The sequence below is a fragment of the Gymnodraco acuticeps genome, unplaced genomic scaffold (assembly GCF_902827175.1).
Source record: "Gymnodraco acuticeps unplaced genomic scaffold, fGymAcu1.1, whole genome shotgun sequence".
Lineage (NCBI taxonomy): Eukaryota > Metazoa > Chordata > Actinopteri > Perciformes > Bathydraconidae > Gymnodraco > Gymnodraco acuticeps.
The window spans coordinates 55665-76580 of NW_022990059.1; the positions used below are offsets into that span (position 1 = coordinate 55665).

Here is a 20916-nt window from a genome sequence, read left to right on the forward strand (position 1 = left end):
ATGCTTCTCTATGTTCACCAGCTAGGGCTACTTTGGTTATACTGTTTGTTGCCGAGGAGCTACCAGACACTGGTGATTCACTAAAAAACAGCTGACTGTTGCATTTGGACACAGCATCGAGAAAAGAGGTGAGACTGAAGCAAAACAGAAAAGTTGCACATCATTACAATTATAACAATGTAAAATAATTGAAAAAGCCACTGAAAGTTGGACGGAACAGCAGAGCTGGGTGATAACTCTCTGCGAGTGTCTCACTACGACAACCTCGTTTACATTTCACATTGCAATTTCATTAACTGTTAATATAAAAAATATTGATAAAAGACATCAACACTACTAACTGACACAAGAAACCAGGCAAGTACTGAGGTGTTTAATAAATAACAGCATGAACAACACAACATCGATAACAACAACAACATTAAAAGCTTTAATTCATTTTGTATATATACACATATGTATATATTTTCATATTTGACTGTATAAACCATAAATATGACATGCAGTCCTCATAACTTAAAAATAACCAGGACTTCTCGTACTGAGGTAGGGTCAGGGGCCAAGGGGTTGGATAGATAAAGCTGCTTGTGTGTGTGTATGTGTGTGTAAGTGTGTTTTTGTATGTATGGAGGTGGGGGAGAGGATTACAGTATTGGCAATAAAGCTGCAGTGGCTGTTTAGTAGAAATGTGTGTGCTTGGTTCATAGTTTGGTTGTCAGCAGTCGTTCTCCCCAGTCTGTGTCCCATTCATCCGGCCCAAGACTTCCGGCTGAGAACACACACACATGCTGCGTTGATGCGAATGAAACGCCAGGCTGTCCGTTCCTGGTAGATGGTCAGGGCGCTTACGAATATGTGTGTATTGGTGCAGTAGGAGTTCCAGTGGCGACTGTCGATGCCCCGACAGCCCAAGTTGCCTGATTTGCCCTGTTTTCCACCCCGTATACCTGGCCTTCCCCCTTTTGGAGTCCCAGGGCCTCTGAGCGTGGGGGATCGGCAGGTGGTCATATAGAAGAACTGTTTCTTCACCACATTGTTGATTGTAACGTTGGGCAGCACTATGACCTCTTTCTCAGCAATATCTGTGGCTTTTGTGAGGTTGCCCACCCAGGTATTTATGCTGTCACATACTGAGTATTCTCCTCGGTGCATGGTGTGCGACCCTGCTCTGCGCCGCACCCTCATCCCCCTCACCCCTTCAATGTCATAGCCCTCACCTTCAAGAGCATCATGGGATGGGGCCACCTCGCTGAAGACAACACGGGGAGAGGGGCGGTAACGTCTTTTGGAGAAGAGCTTTGGGTCCACCACTGGGATGGAGGGCTCAGGGGGGGAATCCAATGTAGAGTGCCCATTGACAGGGCTTCTATCTTGGGCGTGTGAAGCTGCTCGATGGGGCCTCTTGGTCCTGTGATGGCTGGTCCTTTGATGCTCCTGTGGAGAATGGTGTTCAGAAAGGTGGTCCCCCATTGCTGTCTGCTGCTGTCCTGCTCTGTGATTGGCTGCAGTCTGCTGTCCTACTTTGTGGTTGGCTGCCTCGGCGCACCGGGCCAATCCACCTCCCATGGTCTGTACAGCCTGGACGCCAATCAGGAGGAGCAGGACCAGTGATGACGACCTCATGGGCAAACGTCCTGAGGCCGACAAGAAAAGAAGAAAGTTCAGAAATATGGCTTAAATATCATGCTTGGTCTATGGGCTATTGTACAAGAAACAATTAAGAATATCAGACATTTTCTAGAGACACAATTCACATTACAAGAAGATTTGCCACTTTTTTAAGACAATTTAATGGAATATATTAGGGGTCTTAAAACCGTATTGGCATTTACCATTGATTAATGATACGTACGGAAGTCGGCTTGAATTGGCTGATTGGCATCAGGTGTTTGTAAAATGCTTAACACTGATTGGCTCATTCATAGACAGGTTAGTAGCCTATCGTCCAATCATATACATGCAGGTGTGCAGCGCAGGCCTTATGGCCTGTCACTAATCAATTGCTGCTGGTTTATTCATGGCCTAACACTGTCCTGCTTCTCGTTTTAGATAACTTGATTTAAGCATAAAAAATGGCGTTGCTCAACGAGTAATAGCTGACCAGCCTTCAAAAAGTGTTCCTGTGTTTACTGTCGGACTGAGACCATTCTGCCGGGGGACTCAACACCGGATGTCGACTCACCATTACCGGGCCCTGAGCACCTGCTGCTGTGTTGTTTGTTGTCATATTCATTGGTGACATGTTTTTGCTCTGGTTGTGTTGTCTTGGTAATGCCATTAAGAATCGGCTGCAATGTTGTTGGGCACAGCAGGGCTGCTGTGCTGTTGTTTAAAAAACACATTTTTCATGAATGAATGAATTATTGGCATGAGCATATGGCTTCTGAATGCTTACAGGGGTTGTTGTTCCTCTTGCTGTTTTTCTATGCTGCTGCAGCTGTGTTTTACATTTGAAATCTTTATTGCAATGTTTGCATTTATTTGCAATGCATGTGCATCTATTTGTGTTGTTGTTGTGTGTGTTGTTGTCTTGTTTTTTCCCTTTGTTGGTAATGTCTGAAGATATGCAAAATCATTATTTCTGCAGGGTCTCAACTCTTTTTGGCACGGTTTTGGTTTGGAGTGGTTTATTGGCTGGTGTTTTTTGATGCCTGCTACCGTTACCTCCTACATGATATTTAGCTAAAACCTGAGCAGACCTCCTACTTTCCTAACTTTTATTAGCTCTCTCAGCAGAATCATTGTCACTGCTCTGAGTCCTTCAAAGCTCCCTTAAGAGTATTTTCTGCGAAATCGAAGTGAGTTGGTCAACTTGAGAATTGTTGAGAATTAAACTGTTGAGACGAATTTTACCATCACAACGAATTTGGTCCTCAAATTTGAACATGTCTTGTGATGAGTGTTGTGTACCTGTGGAATGTGTCCAGTTGAAGTGGGAGCCCCTGTGGACTCTAAAGCCAGACTCCAGTGCAGGCCGGGCCCCTCACGCCTGCCATCTGGAACCCCTGAACAACAGGTCTGTAACACAGACATAAAGACCAAATAGTTAAAGTAAACATATGGAATGAACCTCAGGTTTTCATATATGTAGTGTTGTAGCCAATATTTGATTAAACTGGTTACTGGTACTCACAGAAGAGAACTACATGGAACCATCCACCTTTTGTAAGATGGCTCATTGGACATAGTGTTCCTCTTTCAGACTGACATACAGTTCAGTTTCAACAAGTAGTCAAATAGTGCAAGTACAACTCTTCCCCTTGACATCCCTGCTCTCACAGACATACACAGTTTACCATTATCTGGCCTTATCTCATGCAAAGTACACACACACGTTCCCCATGTTTAACTCTTAGAGCTTAGACTTGCCACACATTGGAATGTGCAGCATTTGACACCTCATTAGATATTACATAATGTATTTTGAGCATAAACCTCTCCAACATGCATCTTTAATGAGTTATGTGAACACATGCGCACATAAACTCACACAAATGCAAACAATGGATTTCTTGCCATACATGCAAATGTTGTAATACATATAATTGTGTTTGTATGAACATGTGGCGTGCTTGGATGTTGAAATGTTTATGAATACAGCCCCTCGCACACAAACACTCAGCAGGTCACTCAGGGGTGTTGAAACTGGTGTGTATTTGTGACTTATCTGCAGCATTCTGTAAAAACCCACTTTGCTAAGTACGTTGTTAGAATACCACAAATTTTTATTGGTGTTGTAACATTTTAGCTCAACATGTTTATTTAACAACCTTGTTTTTAGAGAGTAAGCATCCTGGCTGGCTATTAAAAATAGTTAAGTGATTCATGTTCATATTTTCAAAAATGAAACATTCTTGTTTTTAGTCAATCCTTTTTGGGGCCAACATGCCTTTTTATAGACAAATGAATTGTATTGAAATCCTTGCAGTGTTGCACATAATAACCAGAAGAGGTCAGTGTTGACTGCATATACCAGACTTCAAGGACAACTGTCAAGCAGCTGAGAGATGTCAGTGGTCCTGTTCCCATTACAAATAGCAACTACAATGCGTGAGAGAGGTTTAGCATTTCAAGACACTTTTCACTGTACTGAAGTCCTTGGTTTCTGTTTTTTGACCCACAGTTTTCTACAAATATAAGGCTGTGGTAGAGAGTTACTCTTTGTCTAACTTCTCAAACTGTCTTTTTGAGGAACTTGTTCTTATTTTTTGGAGTCTTTCTATTTAGTGGTACTGGTACTAGTTTAGCTTTTCACACCCATACCCATAGGCCTAGCTGGGAAATTTGTATTTGACTGAAAACAAAGAATGTACATACTGTATGCTGAGCTTTAATATGGTGCATTATCAACCTGTAAGAACTAAGTGCTCATCTCACACAGGCACAACATTAAATGTGGCAACATTTGTTGTATTTAATAGAATTTAATAGATTATTTGCCATAAATAATCCATCATAATGTATAATGGTCTGTAACTCTAAAAGTGGTGGTTATTCATAATGAATACCATTTGCCGATAAAGCTCATTCATTTTTACTTCTGTAAAAAGTGTAAATAACATTTAAGAAATACCTTGTTATTAAATACTTTGACAAATAAATACATTTACTTGATAAAAGTTGTGAATACCTTAGGGTCAGCTGGCATTGCAACTGCAAAACACTCAAAATCTCTTGGCAGATGGAAAGAGCTATCTTTTGAGATTTTTGAGAAGCTGCCCTACTGGTGATATATTTTGGCTTTAATAAACACAATGATATACGTGCACTACACATTCACACACATATGGAGTTGCTCCAAACAGGCAGTGAGTTGATTGATCCCGGCTGACGGGCAGCTCACTATTTACATGGCCCGGGGTGAGCCCAGAGGATCCTAACGTTAAAAATATGTGGCTTGTGTTTAATACCAGTGGAGCCAGCGTAAACACTGCAGTGAAGGAGCACAGGGGTCAGAGCAGTTTAGAAAGCACCTCTGATTTATGGGATTACTTCAGAACTGAATCAGCATCTGTCTGGCTTTCACTCCGCCCCCTGCACTGTATGCAAAACAACACACATGTTGCACACATACAGAGGCACACATGCCTGTTAAATGTTTGTGTGTTTTTAGTGAACAGAGTTTGGATGATCTCCAATCAATGATCTGCTTTTGTTTGTGTTACGGTTTTGTGGTTACTACTCCAGAAATGTTTTCCTAGCATCAATGAAAGTACTATATTTCAGCCACATTTGCAGGGTGTTGACTGTTCCTTGAATATACCATGTTAGATGAAATGGTGCAATAGATTTTATGTGGAACTAAATACTATATCAAACTGTGTTGGGAAAGGCAATCCATATGGTACTGATAAAACAGGAAGTCTCCGGGTTCTGCGTGAGGCTCCCTGAACTTTTTGATGTGCACATAACAGTAAGCTGTTTTTCCTCTTGGGTATCCAGGCACAAAATACACACAAACACATATGGCATATGCTTTGAATAAGAAAATAGCTATTATTATATAAGGTATTCCAACACTGATTAAAAATACCACAGCAATTTCAGAGACAATATGGTTTATATTTACATACACTCATCATACTGTATTAATAAACACTGGTTTAAACAAAGCAGTTAATGAATATCCTTTTATGATTCATGCTTATAATGTTTTCATCAAGGAGGTTTTTTTACGGGAAATGAATTCATAGAACGGCCTCATGTGGCCGACTGCAGCATCCCCTGCTCTGAGGAGGTTCCCTTTCTCACAATAGGCTGGTTCCTCAAACTATTAAATCAAAACCAGCACTGTTGAATCACTCTGCAAATGCAACAATGGCATGAGATTTAGAGGCACCGCATGGCACCACCTGGTTCAAGAAGATTGCCAAAGTTGATGAAAGTATATGGAAAGCAGGGCTAAGTCACACAGCTGCTAGGTTGTGACCTGCAAAAACAATAATTTGGCTGCAAGAGAGGAAAACACATTCAGACGGAGAGTCATTACTTACCCAAAGGCAGTGGAGACCAGCCACATATTTACTGGTACTGACTAGGCAGTTGGCTAATAACACATTTTCATTTGGTGTGCCAGTGCTCACGATGCTCCATTGATCAGACCATGGGGCCTACAAGCTGCCAAATGACTGAATGTGGTTGCAGTGTGGTGTGTTGACTGTGATACAATGACCATAAGGCAGGTGGGCCCAAAAGTAAGCTGTTTATGACAGCGTTGCTCACCATCAATCAGAGGTTAGTTTACATTTAGCAGAGGTGTCTTCCTATCAGTGTGAAACACCAGTCAGTAGATACATGTCCTTGTTAAAAGATGTGCAGGAACGACATGTCAACGGTTTTCTCAAACAAACACACACCTCTCTCGGGACGATGACAATCACATCAGATTATGAGGGGGTGAGAAACAGAGACTGACAGCTGAAGAGATGGTGAGAAAGGAGACGGAGAGAGGGTGATGCAGAGGAAAACAGAAAGGTCAACAGTGTTTCTGTGTCTCTCGTCAAGCCTGTGTAGTGCAGTTCCTCCTGCTGTCATCCAAGAGAAATAATTATCACAAGAGATGGCTGCCAGGTCAACTTGCTCTCTTTTTACTTTTAACTGCATCCAAATATTTGAAGACATGTTTATTTCTTCTAAAGAATTTGTATTAATGAATGCTCGTTAATCAATGCTTGGAAACAATTAGTGACTTAAATGGATCAGTCTTAGGAACAACAAGTCTTAATTTTGGATAGGGCTTACTTGAAATGAAACACTCCAGTAAAAAACGATTTAAATGTGCATCAGATGCCTTTTCTAATATTTATTTTATTTTACAGAGCCATACTTGTAATTGAAAAGCCTCCATTTCCTCGTATAGCCGCCGTTGTAATCGTAACTTGTCATCTACAGAAAGACATCTGCTCGTCACAGTTTAGACAAACCGCCTTGTGAAATTAATACTGCAGCCAACATACTGTCATAAATCAAGTTTTTGTCACGCAAAAATGATGTCATGCAGCTTCTGTCAAAAGTGCAATGAAGATATACTCCAAACGTTCTTGAGAGGCTCTCAGTGTGACTGACTGGCTTTTCTTGGAAACACTTTTAAAAGCACAGGTCAAACAGTCAGAATAGGTAAACACTGGAAAATACATGTGTGGTATTTTCCACGATAATGTGTTAAAAGGTTTGTAGTAACCCAGTGCTTATAATTAAGCTTAGGTTACACACCACCTCGATACATTTAAACTGACATCAATGAAGTATTACGTTGGGATAAAACAAAAAACAATTTAATAATGATTCTTTTTTTTCTTCGCAACCATTAACGCTAAACATTTCAGTATTTCAGTTCAATTGCACTTTTTTATTGTTGACAATTTAAAACAATGCCCCGCTGTGAAATCTCACACACCGGTTAGCATTTTATCTTATGTGAAATTAACTTTCTGTCATCGTGTCCGTCTATTTGTGTGTCTCAGCAGCAACAGCATTACATAGGAAACCAAAAAACCCAAAGAAGCACGATTGGTACTTTTTATGTAAGTCCGAATCTTACTCGTATTACTGAGTCTTCCTAAATGTGTGTTGTGCAACGAAGTAAGGTTGGCACATTTGACAAATTGCTCTATATCACATCATAGTACTTTGGTTACCAGCACAAGCGCCACTAGTGGTACGATTCTGCACCTTTTGTTTCTTAATTGCACTGACTTCTATTCCAGGCTGGTGGAAAAAAACTAGCAGTGAACAATATCAGACGTTAGACATATGACCGTTGTAATGTGAGGAGCAGAGATGGAATGATCAGTTTCTGCCCTGTTCTGTTCCATCTTCTCATATTTAAAAGACATTTGCTGTGAGGACTAAAGCACCTGTTGTTCATCAGGGAAACTTCAAACGGTAAACTCTGCTAATGAAAGATATGCATGACAAAAGAACATTGACTGTACAAACCTTTTGTAGTATGAACTGAACAGGCACTATAATATAGAAAGCAGAACATATGTGCATCATATGGGACATCAGCTTGTATTATCTTGATGGGTTTACTGGGTGCAGCAATAAAATATGCCTTGCGTATACTACACACAGGTAAATGTGTTTCCAACTTTCTCTAAAAAGAAAGCAGCTTTCAAAAGACTGACCTTTTATTCAACGGCTGATATTGGCAGTCGTACAGACGTAGGTACTTCACTTCACTCACCTACTGAATGTTTTCCAGCTCAGTAACATGCTGCCAACAAGACCTCTGAAATCTGTGGCATTAGGTTTTATGAGCAACCATTTACAACAATTTGTCGATAAAACCGTAAAAGAACACGGTGCCATTAGAGACAAGCAGTCTGCAATGTAAAGTTCATTTCTTGTTTTGATTTAAAGGATACATAATGAGGGCGCCTGTTGGAATTAATGTATATACCACCATTTAACGCGTCTGTCTCCATCAGCTTTGTTCAAATAAAAGCTTTTGTGTCTGTTCAAGGCAACTTGAGAGCATAGGAGAACACAAGTGGAAACTTAAATGAACAGAGATTGGCAACGAGCCATAGCCTTCATCCTGCTGTTTTCTGACTTTCTTTTCCTGTCTGGCTGTCTCTCATTTATCCTGGCCCTTCCTTTTTTCTTCTCCTTTGTTCTTCTTTTCTCTAACGGTTTAAAGCCCGAAGGTAACTGCCTGGATACATGGCTGTTTCTGTGTTTAACAACAATAAGCGATTTCAACACTGAGATATAGCTGTGTGCAGGTGCAGAGCACTACCCTTGTGGGTCCTTTCTATCTCTTCCTGCTGTTTTGTGGAAATTACATAACCATTTTCTGATTCTAAAAAAACTTCTCAATGTCTTCCAACTTGGCCGTCTGAGACTATGTGCTTGTTTGTTTAGTTTTTTGTGTTGTTGGCTACAAATAATTGACTACTGCTTCAGAAGCTGAAAATACAGACTTGCTGTGCTGAAAAAACAGACTTTAGGATTTTAACTGTGGAAGGGATTTGTCTTGGAGCTGGAATAATGAAAGCAGTTCGACTTTTTTTTTTAACAATGCACACTGTCCAGGAGAAGTAGATGTAAAATAATTGAGCAAAGGTGTGCCAATACAGTTTAGCAGAATGTTAATAATTTCTAAACCAGTCCCACTTACCTGACACAATAAGTGCAATAGCATGCCTATTTGAATGTTAAGTTACCATACACTATGTTTACATCTTGCTTTGATGTTGCAAGGCTCTTGTTTCAGTCCAAGATACTGACACAGTTTCATGAACCACAGGCTTCAAGTTTGGCGTATATAGTATCTCTCTTGGCTTCTTATTTGATTTTCAGCTGACTTTTCACGTCTTCAGCTACGAATGATGCAACATATGGTAGTCAGCTTTTGGCACAATATTTGTTCCAGAGGTTTTTTTTTATTTGCAATCTTGAGACAAAGCAGAGACATGACTACAATGTAACTCCAGCCTCTCCCTTGTTGTCACACATTGTCCTACAGTAAGTTGAACGTTGATTCATTATAATAGAGATTGAATCCTTGTGTTGTTTGTGAAAGGAGTCCAAACTAAACAACATTTTAGCTGAGAGCTAAATTCGCCAGTAATTGCATTTGGAAGAAAGAGATGAGTAGCAAATAGAAACTGAAACTTTATACACCAAAGAATATCATTGTTGTTTTTCCTGTTTGTTTAATAATGTGGTTTCTAGCATATTGCCAGAAACTACAACAATGCAGATACAAGCGTTTCTTGAGATGTTCATGATTAGTTGAGCTCTCAGTATGCTATGCATTTAGATTGAGAAGAGCATTACAACTTATTTAGTCAAAATAAAGCCTGTTTCTTTCTGAATGCAAAGAAAACTGGAAATTAATAGTATGGTAATTAATGTTCCGCATGTTTGTTGGCAGGACATTAGGAACTCCACGACTCCTTGCTGTAGTATGGTGCCACCCTTACTGCTAGCAGAAGATCCCTTCTTTCATTGTACATTTCCGATAATCTTTTAGTTAAAACTGTCGAAGTTCAACACATTTGAAGTGAACACTGCAGAGCCCTCTCAAAAAACCAAATACACAATAATCAAAGAGTTACGTTTCTGCGATAATGATACGCCATTACACTGTTTCTAACAAAAACGCTGTCACTCTTTAATTCTACTTTGAAAAAAGATCCTTACAGATAATACATTTCGTTGGTGCAATGTGTCCTCATAATGAACTCTTGGACCCAAGGTCTTGGCAATGGGGCAAGACCACCACCAGCTCTGTGGCTGTGTAAGAGGTAAAGGTATTCTAATCCCCCTCCCCCCTTTTTGCTTCTAACAACAGGGCCCATCCCCAGTAAACCCACCCGGTCCCTGTACTGGACCAACAGACGTGGGAGTCCAGTCCTCCAGGCCTTGAAGGCAGGATGAACACAATGATTAACATGTTTTCCAGACCTCTAGTTTTTATGACCTTGACATTCAACAATCTTCTCATGACAAGTGGTTAATCTTTTGGCATGGCCGTGGTAATAACTCCCATTTCCTGGTGAGAATCTAACATCCCACAGCGGAGCAGTGAGAGGAGGAGGACCAGAGGCAGGAATGCCTGTCTGGCAACTGAGAGAGAGGCAGATGGAGGGATGGAGAACACGGTTCAGAGACATCAAGGGATAGGGAGAGGCAAGTACAGATGGGCAATGAGATGTCTTGGGAATTTAGCAAATAAAGAAGCATGTGACACAAAGAATCAGAGAAAGGAAGTACAATGTTGTTTCGGGGCAGAAATGGAGACAAAAAGGAGTTCAAGGACAGGGAACAAAAGAGGTATTAAGGCTTCAGGGAGTTACAAAGAGTTGAGGAGTAATAGACATGAACATTGTATTGCTGTGTCTTTCATCTCAATAGCATTTACAGAAAATAACATTACTCTCCGTTCTCCTTGAGCAGACAGCGAACTGTCTCAGAGGGGCTGTAACTCATGTTGCATTATCTACTCTCAGGGCATCCACCAGAGTGGAATTTTGAAAGCGTCTTCCATGTTGTCCATGCAGGGGTTCAGTCATGTTGATACTAATCCTCCCGGAGAGTATATCTTTATAAGCATGTTTCTGAGGAAATCTCACTGTAGTCAAATCCATCTTAGATGTCTTTCTGATAAAGATCAGAGTAATGTCAGAATGATTCATCTTTAGTCTAATTTGACTCATCTATGCATCTTTATCAGATTTTACCTTCAAATAAATTCAGCTTACAGATTTTCATGTGCATGTTGTCAACGCAGCTAAACAAAGAGGTTGTGAATGAGTCACACAGATACATTTGCTATGCAACTTGAAGTAAAACATGGGCGTTAATAGACAGATGTGCTCAATCAAACACCCACGTTTTTCCATCACGCCCCATTTGTGCTGCGCTTTGGATGCCATGAGCTTGGGTGTGGGCCCAGACGCAAACTGCGTATATGTTACGTCAGACCTAAAGATATGCATGTACGGTTTTCTTTCAATGAAAGTATGCCCTACCAATAAGCATATTAATATTCTTCACATCTGAATGTGGGTAGGAGTAATTATCAAAGAGAACAAAGTGTCTGTTGATGATGATGAGCTTTATTTAACATAAAGGAGAAGATCGTATTTGAGAGGCACTGTGCTCTGACTGGAGGCTAGCATTGAGCTTAGCCTTCCACTTTAAATTAGTGTAACATGGAATTGATTTGTTAAACTTAATTCAATTTTCTTTTGGCCCGGCTCTCGGGGGCGAAGAGTCAGCCAGCCAGCACGGCACCTCTTGAAGCATGTTGAGTTTAAGTATCTCACTCCAGGATACTGAAGTATTAACATGGGTAAAGACCTCATTCGCATGACGACATCTTGCTGGCATGTGGCCTTAAAGAGCCATCATGCATAACTGACAGTCTCTTTGCATTAGTTGGTTGATTTGTTGATGTTTTTTGGCCATGCTCAGTGGACAGCAGTATTGGTCTGTTGGTTGGTTGAGATTAACGATCTCAACATTATTGGTTAAAGAAGCATACAAATGTTTGCAGACTTGTATGAATGAATCCTAGTAAAAAGTTGTTTCCTGTAGTGCTGCCAAGTCGATTTCGTTTTTTTTATGAAGTATCTTTCAATCTAAGTACCAATTCTTTAGCTGCTGTAGCTGCTGCACTCTGTGTTTAGTGCTGATTAACACTAACACCTCAGCGCTTATATATGCTAATATGACAAGACATCAGCATTACATTAGCATGTTTTCATGTTCATGAGGAGCATTCCAGTAATTCGTTGTACCTTTTTAAAAATGCATGGTCATGAATAGACAACACAGACGTACAGAATTGAAGCATGAAAACAATGATAAAAGTAGTGAAAAGAATATGGGGATTCAAACAAAGCCTATAGTATATATATATATATATATAGTATATATATATATATATATATAGTATATAGATGGCCCTTAACACACAGACTGTCCGGACTGTTCTGAAGATTGCACACATGTGATATTTTCGTCACTCCCAGTGTTTCTTTGATTGCAGTCTCACCCATCTCACTGTAGACTTGACCCGGCCATTTTCTATTCTGTGTGGTCTGCACATCGTTCTGTCATCTCTCTCTCTCTCTGCTTCTGTCTCTCAATGCCTCCTATCTCCCTCAGTCCATATCTTCCCCCCTCTCTGCCTCCTTCCCACTCTTTAAGCCTCTAGCTGATGTCCACCACCTGTCTGTGTGGGACCTCCCAGGCCAATCCTCTGTCTGTTAGCAGCATGCCATGTTCAGCGTGTCAGCAGAGTAATGGTGAAAGAGATAGAGTGGCTCCTACAGCGTCATCCTCCCCAAAACTCCTCTTGACACGCAATTAATCCTCAAAAAACAACTTGATGACAGATGCAACTGATTGCATGAAGGCAGAGTTGAGAAAACTGCTTGTAAAGTTCTTCAAACCTCTGTAGTTCTTAGGATCCTGTCTGGCTAGAACAACCAAATAATGACGCGTTATTAATTTCCGCCCATTGTTTATGTGACCAATCTGTTAAGACTAGTCAGTGGATCATCCTCCTGCATGCTGTGCATTCCCAAATCGGCATAACCCGAATAAGTGCATAATACGTGACCTCACTTGTATCCTTGGGGCTAAGGCGTGTTTGTGTTTGTGTGAGTGTGTGTGTGTGTGTTTGATGTGTATCCAACACATGCACATTGCTCATACGGTACATGAACGAACCACATTCCTCCAATGCTGGTGTGGTTTATGTTTCTTTTTATTTTGTGTCTTCTTTGTTGGAGTAAATCTGATCTCTTGATGATTTGTAAAAACAGATTAGAGTATAGCTAAAGACACATTCATAACAAAGGATCTGAAAACAAATGCTAATTGTGTGTTATTTGAGGCTTTGGAGTTGATTTTAATATTTGAAAATATCAAGTATTTCTTCTCTGTTGTTGGCAACGAGGCAGAGTTACATGTCCAGACAAGTTGTAGTCAACCTACTAATCGGGATAAAGGGGAAGGAAAGTGAGAGTGAGAGGGTGTCATCACTTTAATCCAAATGTACACACAAACACACACAAACATGAAAAAGGGTTCCGGTGAATCAATTTCAAACGAGACGTGCACTGAGTCAACAGATTAAGACCACAACACTGTTATTTTAGCTGTAAGAACAGCCCTGGTAATTTGGTGATGTATCGGCTACTGTGTGTTTGGTCTGCGTGCACATGCATGAGAGGAGCGTGAGCCATAACTGAAAGTCATAGAGGCATTTAGAGTGGAATGATCAGGCATGTCTGCATATTTAGTTGTCATTTTTGGGAAGCATATACATTCAGTACACACACGCATATGTGCACACACATAGAACCAGCCAGACGCAGGCAAACATAACCCTTTGATGGAGCACCTGTGGAAATCAGTTCTTCTACACAAAGGCTTGCTTGCATTAACAGTCTTTGATTCAGTTTTCAATGTATGGAGGAGTCCAAACACACAAGTCTTTTATTCTTGATTTTGCACAGTGCAAATGAGCTGAAAACCAGGTCCATATGTGGTAAAGGTGCCGGGACAAAAGAGTCTGCTCATGCCTGACCAACATTTATGTTCAAATCCAGTAAGTTACCAATGTTAAACAATGTTAGCGGTGATTTCTGTTGATTGAATTTTCTCCTAAACATTCTGAGAAGATGTTTGTAAAGGAAACGTCCACGAGAATTACTGCAGAAAGTAACTCTGGAGGGGACGTCACATTTCCGTATTTTCCATTCAGCTCTTGTGCCACATGGTTCAGGATCCTGACCTGCTGCGAACTCTAGATCTTAGTTTTCCTCTACAAACACAGACGTAACCCCCGAACCTGAACTCTGACCTCTTACCTCTCCCACTGACTTCAGATGGAACACTTTAGCTGGTTCATTTTACACCAGATGTTCTCACCCCAGTCTGTGCACTGACCTGTGCCAGACTGCAGCTGTACCGACCCAAAAGATAACCAAAGCATGGTCTGGGTTTACGTTTTTATCCATGAATTATCGTCTCCCTATTTCTTCCAAACAGAGAAGCTCAGTTTTGAATGTTCAAGCAATTGTTTTATAATTTGGTCCTTTTTTTAAATCATGAAATTAGTAGGATAACATAAGATAATGAAAAAAAAAATTGGCTGTCGAGTTTGAAAAGATGGTCTGTTAAGAAAGCTAATTTCTTTTGGGTTATATTTTCATGAATTTGATTGAAGTATCCGGATTGACATGTGGCTTTGGCACAGAACGCCTTACAGCAAGAGGAAAAGTCACAACTTGCACACAAATAATACCTAATGAGCTTGGCAAGTTATTTTCTAGGAAGTGGTACTGAAAACAAATGTGGTATTATTTTTGCTGGCTGCTACCTGTCTAAGAGTTAGGTGCGGCTTAAACTGATAGTCATGGATGGAGAGGCAAAAAATGCAATATACTGTTTTTCTTGTGTAGAATTGTAAATAATTATTGCTGAGAATAAGTTTTCATATGAACGGCAATCTTCCTTTATGGGGCCATTGGTTACTAACCACTTTATCTAAGACTAGAAGAATATTGTGACTAGTCTGCCTCATGCCTTTTGGATCTGATAAGACATCAGACTTCATGTTCCTGAGTGACAAACCCTTAATCAGTTGTTGTTGCCAGCTGGAACTGCCCCAGACATTTTGAGCAACAATAGTTGTACTCGTGTCGATCTAAGGCTGGGGCTGTGTTGGTAGCCAGGAATTTTGGCCTGGAACTGTGCAGCACATTGTAGTACTATAAATCATGTTTTCTAGGTCAACATTAATAATGTAATTAAAAATGATTATTAAATAATGTCACATCACTCCATACGTGTAAATCAATGTATTATATTTGTGCCATTTTGATAGACTTGCTGATGCTTTACACTGCTATAATGCTTTAGCTATTACAATACAAACCAAAGATGGCATGTTAACAAAAGGGTTTCAGTTTTGATAATTGTATCAATGCAAATTGGCCCCTCTGGGTCCTAAAACTAAATTATTGAAAACCATAAGGACACATTGTTAGTGCAGACCTGAAGTGATGCATGTATCAGTGATCTGCTCCATCATTTAATGGGATGTTCCCTGGTCCATACCCTTTCACTAACTATCTGAGGAGATAATGAACTGGCTGAATAATGCAACAAATACTCATTCCTTAATTTTTATGAAGGGAAATATTTGTGTGCTTCGACACACATAATCCAGTAGACCAACAAATACAAAGTTTTTGATACCGTGGATGGTTTTCGTTTCGGTAAAAGGACCAACAATGCAGGACCATATAAACCATTTTAATGATGTTTGTGTTTGTTGTCTGACTTTAAGGGTTAGTTTGGAGGATAAGTAGCGACAGTTAAATCCACAGTCCAGGTGTGCTGTCACAGCCTCTCCCCTGCCCAGGTGTCCTATACAACACTGCAGTCTAGACAGCTCACACCACTCCATCTATTATGTGTTTTATGGGGTGGATCTTCTACTTTCTGTCATAATTTGAGTACTATTCAATAGATTTGCATACCTGGTGATATGATAGCGATATATTATGTCTCATGAGCGTCAAACAAAATGGCAGTTTATCCTAAATGCATCTTAAAATGGAATGATGTGTTGGCTTCTCTGTACAACACACAAAAAATTGTATTTCTCAGATATATAACATTGAATGCCAAAGGTAATTTGTGACACAAGTAGGGTTAAAATTGATCAATGTAGAAAATGAATGCCATAAATCTCTGAAAATGCATTTTCTTTAGTGCATGTCATTAACATTTGAGTTCAAACTTTAGCAGAAAGGTACAAACAATCTCAAGATGCCTAGTATAGGTTATGATGAAGTCCAACATTTTTAGTTTGGTCTACCAGTTACCTGACAAGGTACATCCAGCCAGGCTGTAATCACAGGATGTATGGAAAATATTTTTAATATAAATGTGCTATAAACATGATATCTCTTTTTAAATTGTATGCACCATCTGCTTGTCACCTTGACACCTGCTTGTCTTAATCATGAATTAAAGGAGCATTTGTAGTTAAATTAATAGCTACATCCTTCCATAATTTGATGATGATCCACTTCACATTAAATATAATGGCATCCACTGATGCAATAATTGCTACCTGTACCCAGGTAATAGGTTGTTTTGAACCGGTGTTTTTTATAATACTTCTATTGGTTTATTAAATTAACACAGTTCATTTTCATCCTGGACAACAAGTTCAAGTTTCACACCAAGACTGTCACAGGTGCATTGTTGTTTTTACAAAAGTGTTATGTTATTATGCAAGTGCTTTAAATAGATGCATTCCTAGTAAATATTCAGTTAGTTTAATGTATTAAATAGTACATTTTGTGACATTTACCTGACATAGTAAAGTGTTACCCTTTATCTTACACTTACACTTACACTTACACTTACACTTACACTTACACTTACACTTACACACACACACACACACACACACACACACACACACACACACACACACACACACACACACACACACACACACACACACACACACACACACACACACACACACACACACACACACACACACACACACACGTGCACACACACACCACACACACGTGCACACACACGCACACACGCACACAGGTGCTAACATAGGGAAAGCTGTAATTCAGCTTCAAAGGGAAACCTGAGAGGGTCATGAATAATCACAGACATCTTTGTCTGCAGGGGAAAACAGCACTGTCCATCTGCCACACACACACACACACACACACACACACACACACACACACACACACACACACACACACACACACACACACACACACACACACACACACACACACACACACACACACACACACACACACACACAAAGTTTAACTGGCTTAAGCTGTTTTTAGCAATGACATTCATCACAATGACATGGTTCAACTGGTCAAATATGGTAATTAATAGAAGATTTACATTTGAATCTTTAACCAAAGTAACAGATATCAACCCATGTTGCAATTTACAATAATGTTAATTTAAATTAATATTTAACTTTGAATATTGAACAAAGAGGGAGAAACAGCCACTGAAGCTATATATAAGCAACAAATGCCAAGTCTGCAAGCTTCTGCGTCATTATGTATGATTGATGGTCAAGTGAGCCAGCAGCAACATTGTAAACACACAGACTAAATTGTAGATGAAAAGCCCAGGGATAAGCAGTTGGTTGAATGTTAGTTAATAATACTTTTTGGCGGATTAAAGCTCTCTTCTTTTCTAGCCTTCAAAATCCGATCGGAAAGTTAGCTTTCTTTTTGTTGTTGAAATTGCTTTGTTTGAGACAAGGTACATGTCATTGATCTCCTGTATGAACTGGTAGTCGTATTGTTATGTGCATTTGGTGTGGTTTACCATTCATGGCTCTATTGTAGTTGTTTTAGCTTGCTATCAGTCAGTGTCACTGTATCAACAATGACAGAGCAGTGACAATGAAACATTTTTGATTGACTTCGTGCTAGAATGTTCTCCTTATACATAATTGTGTGGGGTATAAAGCTGATCTATGAAAGTAAAAAATATATGCTTTTTAATTTTAGTTGTACCCTGAGTCAAAATGCTAACCACTTGGAGAAATTTACAGCATCTCTTGAGATGTCCTGTAAGATATATGGCCAGGCTGCTGCAGATTTCTCCCTCCACTTCCTCTGTGAACCAACAGAGAGGTGATGAAAACGCTCTCCGCTCCCCTCCGGCACACGCTGGCAGCAAAATTGAAGCTCGTAAACAATTTAGAACATTTATATTTGTACCAGACAGAGCACCTTTCTCTTGGGAGCGCTTCACTCGCTGGCCCACGCTATACGTTTTGATACTTGTTCTTATCAAACACAGATGTACACACACAATGCTGTAGAAGCAGTCTATGTACACATATTGTGTGTCTGTGAAAAGCTGCCTTTTTCTGTATTTATTTCATCCAACAACACCTGTTTTTGTACATTTTCAGAGTCAAATTGAATCAACACAACAGGTATAACGGGTGACTGCACCAAAAGGACACTTGTGAAGACTGTTGTGTGATATTTGTTTGTGTGCGTAAATGTTGGCCCTCAGTGACATTCCTCCCCTGTCAAACCCCGAAAGGAATTCCCTGGTAGGAGTGGCAGGCATGAGGTCTGTGTTTAGAACACACGCGTACACACACAACAACACACAAATATCGAGTGTGTAAAACATTGATCAGCTACACACAGCAAGAGGCCCCACCCAGGCACACGGACAAGCTTAGCAACACACTTTGTGACGGACATTAGAGCTCATCATGTCCTTTAAGAGTTGTGTAATATGAGCGGAGAGAAAGACAGATTGAAAAAGAGGGGAAGGAAGAGACAGACGAATAGAAAAAAAGGGGAGAGAGGGAGGGAAAGAATGAAGGTAACCTGATGTCCTAGGAGTTTTCTGAACAGAGGACTGGTTCCCATTGAAGTTTGGAGAACCCCTTTTTCTAATCCTCACCTATTCTCTCTTTCTCTCTACACCCTCTCCTCTTCCATACCCTCTCTCCATCTGTACCTGGAAAACTACAGTGTCCAAATGTTGAACCACGCGAGCCAACACAAATAAAAAAATGTATCACCCACTTTTTCTTACTACTGTTGTTTATGGAAGTCAGCAGCAATTTTCTCACCCCAACAGAGGACTTGACTGGCTGCTGCAGAGCCCAATCTTAATTCAGACGCACCACTTTCACTTGATGACAGGTATGAGAATAACTTCTAAGAGAGATTCTCCCTTACGTCTATTTATCCCCCCCATCTTTACATGCACACACTCTCAACACATTAACTCCTTGTTTAAATAAACATGTGTAAGAACAAGTTCAAACTCACCAGCCTGTTAACGCTCCTTCTCTGCTCTCTCCAGTGAGTGAAAACTTTCAGATGAACTATTTTATATTCCACCTCACTCTCTCCAGGCCAAGAGCAGAATTATCCCAATCTCTAAATCCCGCTCCTGCTTTTAAAGCTTTGAATCGAGGTCTCGGGCCATCCACTTCTGTCTGTCTGCCTCCCACACTCTTTGGGAAATGAATTGTTCTAAAAGTTTAGTAAGAGGAGTCCCAAAGCTGCTCCCTCCCTCCTCCTGTGTGCTCAGTGCAGGTCCTAGTGCCTACCCATTCCTCCTCTGTGACAAAAAAGAAAAAAGTACAGCTATTTATAATTTGCACCTAGCTACCGCTATTCATCCTCTCCTTTCATTCACCATTTTGTCTCTTTTGCGCAAATGGGATGATTAAACTTTCACATGAGACTTTACGTCACCTCCAAGTGACGTCAGGGTTTGTTTTACGGCGTGAAAGCTTCTGAAGTTTGTCACTGTTATTCCACACCTGAGTCATTTCTAGCTCAGCTCTTGGTTATGCAACGTGCCCCCCCCATGCGTGAGGTCAAACCACCAGTGTCCTTGGTCGAACATTTCAGAAATGTGGTACGCTGCCATTTTCTACATTGTGAATACACACAGCCTTTTGCTACATTGAACATGTGTACAGTACACATGTGTGGAGTTACAATAATAGAGCTTTGATGGTCTGTTGCAACCTGGAATGTATCTCTGCTACTTGTCAACGGCAAATTGAGAGAGAAATTGTGAATAAAGCAACATGTCAAACCTTGCAACTATGATATCCCCTCACCCTGGGCAGAGATCCGCCACACCCTGCATTCAACGAGGCCTTCAGGCTCCAGTATCACAACAGTCCCTCTCTGACATTTCTCCATCTTTTTGTTTATGCATCTTTATTTTCCCATCTCTCCATCTTGCCTTCTCACCTTTTTTTTCTGGTTCTTTGCGTTTCTCTCTTTCACAGCGTCTCTCTGACCTGAACCGTATCGTTGTCAGAGCCCCTGGCGCTGAGCAGACAGACATCCCACCCTTCTGCTCCGACAGACAGAGAGGAGAGGGGGGGAAAAGAGAACAATTAGAGAAAGGAAGGATTGTGTGTCAGTGTCATCCCTTTCTCCTCCTCTTAGGAAAATATAAATGATTTTACTTTGATTTCAGTTCCTGTTTCGGTGATGAGACAACTCTATTTCGAGTAAATGGGCCCTGGAAGAAATAACACAGGTCAAAACTCGAGAGAGGTTTCTCTCTGCTCAAGAATGTTGACCCCCTCTTATGAGTTCAAAGGCAAACGGGCATTTCCCCAAAGCTGACATGGCTCTTTTGTATGTTCTCTGCGCGACAATTATTGATGTGCGTGTGTGCATGTGTTAAAGATTCTGTCACTGTCAAAACTGCCTTGGCTCTTGTTATGGAGGCTGAGCTTGAAAGGGGAAACCCCACCAGACAGTGAACTTTGACCCTGCACCCCACGCTGGGGTTGGTTAAGGGTGAGAAATGATGAGGAGGGGTGAGCCTTTTGGGCTTGGAGGGTGGTTAGGAGGTCAAGAG

General features: G+C 40.6%; 1 protein-coding gene across 2 annotated transcripts; it reads right to left on the reverse strand.

Moving 5' to 3' along the window:
- Window positions 1–359: 359 nt before the first annotated feature.
- LOC117545995 (nerve growth factor-like) lies at window positions 360–19549 on the reverse strand. 2 transcript variants are annotated; one of them, XM_034216052.1, is made up of 3 exons: window positions 19353–19549; window positions 2911–3018; window positions 360–1634 (listed from the first exon to the last, which is right to left on the reverse strand). In XM_034216052.1, the coding sequence occupies exon 3, from the start codon at window positions 1621–1623 to the stop codon at window positions 748–750; it is 876 nt and encodes a 291-aa protein (XP_034071943.1). In that variant the 5' UTR covers window positions 1624–1634; window positions 2911–3018; window positions 19353–19549; the 3' UTR covers window positions 360–747. The 2 variants fall into 2 exon arrangements, with proteins under 2 accessions (XP_034071943.1, XP_034071944.1); XM_034216053.1 differs by lacking the exon at window positions 2911–3018 and having other exon boundaries at window positions 19353–19521.
- Between the last annotated feature and the right edge of the window lie 1367 nt (window positions 19550–20916).